The sequence below is a fragment of the Rhincodon typus genome, chromosome 8 (genome assembly GCF_021869965.1).
Source record: "Rhincodon typus isolate 14 chromosome 8, sRhiTyp1.1, whole genome shotgun sequence".
Lineage (NCBI taxonomy): Eukaryota > Metazoa > Chordata > Chondrichthyes > Orectolobiformes > Rhincodontidae > Rhincodon > Rhincodon typus.
Window position 1 is genome coordinate 78,159,076 of NC_063339.1, and position 2,385 is coordinate 78,161,460.

Here is a 2,385-nt window from a genome sequence, read left to right on the forward strand (position 1 = left end):
CTGAGGGAGTGCTGCACTGTCAGAGGGTCAGTACTGAGGGAGTGCTGCACTGTCGGAGGGTCAGTACTGAGGGAGTGCTGCACTGTCGAAGATTTGATACTGAGGGCTTACTGCACTTTTTGAGGGTTAGTACTGAAGGAGCTCTACACTGTTAGACCATCAGTGCTAAGGAAGTGCTGCACATTTGGAGTGTCAGTCATGAGTGAATACAGCACTGTTGGATGGTCAGGACGGAGGGAACACCGCTCAGTCTGTGGGTCAATACTGAGAAAACACTGGATGGTTGACGTAGGTTGACATGGTTGACACTGCACTGTCAGAGGGTCAGTACTGTGAGAATACCGCACTGTCAGAGGGTCAGTGCTGAGGGTGTGTGGAACTGATGGACGGATTATGGGATTATGGAACAGCCAGAGGGTCAGTAGTGAGGAAGTGCTGTGCTATCAAAAAGTAAAGAGTGATTGAGTGCTGCACTGTCGAAGGGTCAGTACTGAGTATATGCCGCACTGTTAGAGGGTCAATACTAAGGGAGTGCTGCAGTGTCGGAGGGTCAGTACTGAGGGAGTGCTGCACTGTCGGAGAGTCAGTGCTGAGGGAGTGCTGCAACTTTCAGATGGTCCACATTAACCATGAACTATCATTCGAGCAGTAATTGAAGTGATGGGAAAAAGTGGATCTCCCTGTGGTTTCAGAATCCATTGATGAACTGAGTCCACCTCTGTAGCAATGTCCCAGAAATATGATGTTATTGTGTCAATCTCTCACTCATGGTGTCCATTAAATGCCTTACCCTCGTTTTCACCATTATTGTCATCCTCGTCCTGCCTCTCTCTATCGCTCTCTCTGCTCACTCTGATAGTGTGAACCCTTGTTGGGTACAATGGAGATCCTTCTCACTCTCACCACTGTCTGCCCATCCTCAGTGGAACCTCTCAGTCTCGTCCATGATGTGGTTTGTACTTGATGTCTGGGGACTATCTACCAGAACCATGGGTACTAGCTCTGTGCCCAGCTCTGACTAGATCCATACATCCCCTCCAACCCCATCTGGACCCAGTGGGTGGGCTCTTTCTGCCCGCTGAGGGTCCAACACCTACCACATAGACTCATAAGAAACAGGCCCTTCGGCCCAACACATCCATGCTGACCAAGTTTGCTAAACTGAGCAAGTCCCATTTGTCTGTATTTGGCTCATATCCCTCTAAACCTTTCCTATCCATGTACCTATCCGGATGTCTTTTAGATGTTGTAACCATACTCCCTCCTACCATTTCCTTTGGCAGTTCGCTCCATATATGCATCACCCTTTGTGTGAAAAAGTTACCCTCCCAGTTCCCTTTTAAATCTGTCCCCTATCGCCTTAAACCCATTCCCTCTAGTTTTGGACTCCTCCATCCTGGGGAAAAGATATTGGCTATTCATCTTATCTATGTCCCTCATGATTTTATAAACCTCTATTAAGTCACCCCTCAGCCTCTGATGCTCCAGGGAAAAAAAAGTCCCAGCCCTATCCAGCCTCTCCCTATAGCTCAAACCTTCCAGTAAAATCGGTAACATGCTTGTAAATGATTTTTGCATCCTCTCCAGTTTAATAACATCCTTCCTGTAGCAGGGCGACTAGAACTGTACACAGTACTCCAAATGTGGCCTCACCAATATCCTGTACAGCCGTAACATGACATCCCAACTCCTGTACTCAATGCTCTGACCGATGAAGACTAGCATACCAAATGCCTTCTTCACCACCCTGTCTACCTGCGGCTCCACTTTCGAGGAACCAAGCACCTGCACTCCCAGGTCTTTTTGTACAGCAACACACCCCAGGGGCCCTCTGTAGTTCCTGCCTGGTTTGTCTTCCCAAAATGCAGCATCTCATATTTAGCTGAATTAAACTTCCATGCTCAAACCCCTTAGCTTGCAGAGGAGGGTGGTTCTGCTGTGTAACCAGCTGAGTGACTGTACTGTAGCTGCACAGCGCAGCAACTGAAGGGGTAGCTCATTTCCTGCTGGTGGAGTGCTTGTCTCTGACCTGTCCCCTCACCTGGTTTCCTCTCTGTGTTTTGTTTTAAGCCATCAAAAGCCTGACGGCAGAATATCCACGGTATCGAGTGCCCGGGGCCTGATGTACCAACCCGTGTACTGCCCTAGTGAGGGCAGGGTGCACGATATTGTCACTGAGGTAATGCCACACTCACTGCTGTGGGGCTCCTGGAAATCAGCTGTATTCGGGGTGGAGGGTGTGGGGGAGAAGGAGAGGTGTCCACGGTGGGGGAGGAAGTGGGGAGAGGTGTCCATGGTGGGAGAGGGGTTTGGGAGAGGTGTCCATGGTGGGGGAGGGAGTGGGGAGAGGTGTCCATGGTGGGGGAGGGGGTGGGGAGAGGTGTC

The 2,385-nt window shown here is 50.1% G+C and overlaps 1 protein-coding gene across 1 annotated transcript in view; it reads left to right on the forward strand.

Moving 5' to 3' along the window:
* LOC109925570 (delta-like protein 4) overlaps nt 1-2,385 on the forward strand; it is a 34,464-nt gene that overhangs the window by 25,829 nt on the left and 6,250 nt on the right. The window contains exon 10 of the mRNA XM_048599970.1: nt 2,071-2,179. Within this exon, the coding sequence (XP_048455927.1) occupies nt 2,071-2,179 (109 nt within the window). The remainder of the gene's footprint in view (nt 1-2,070; nt 2,180-2,385) is intronic.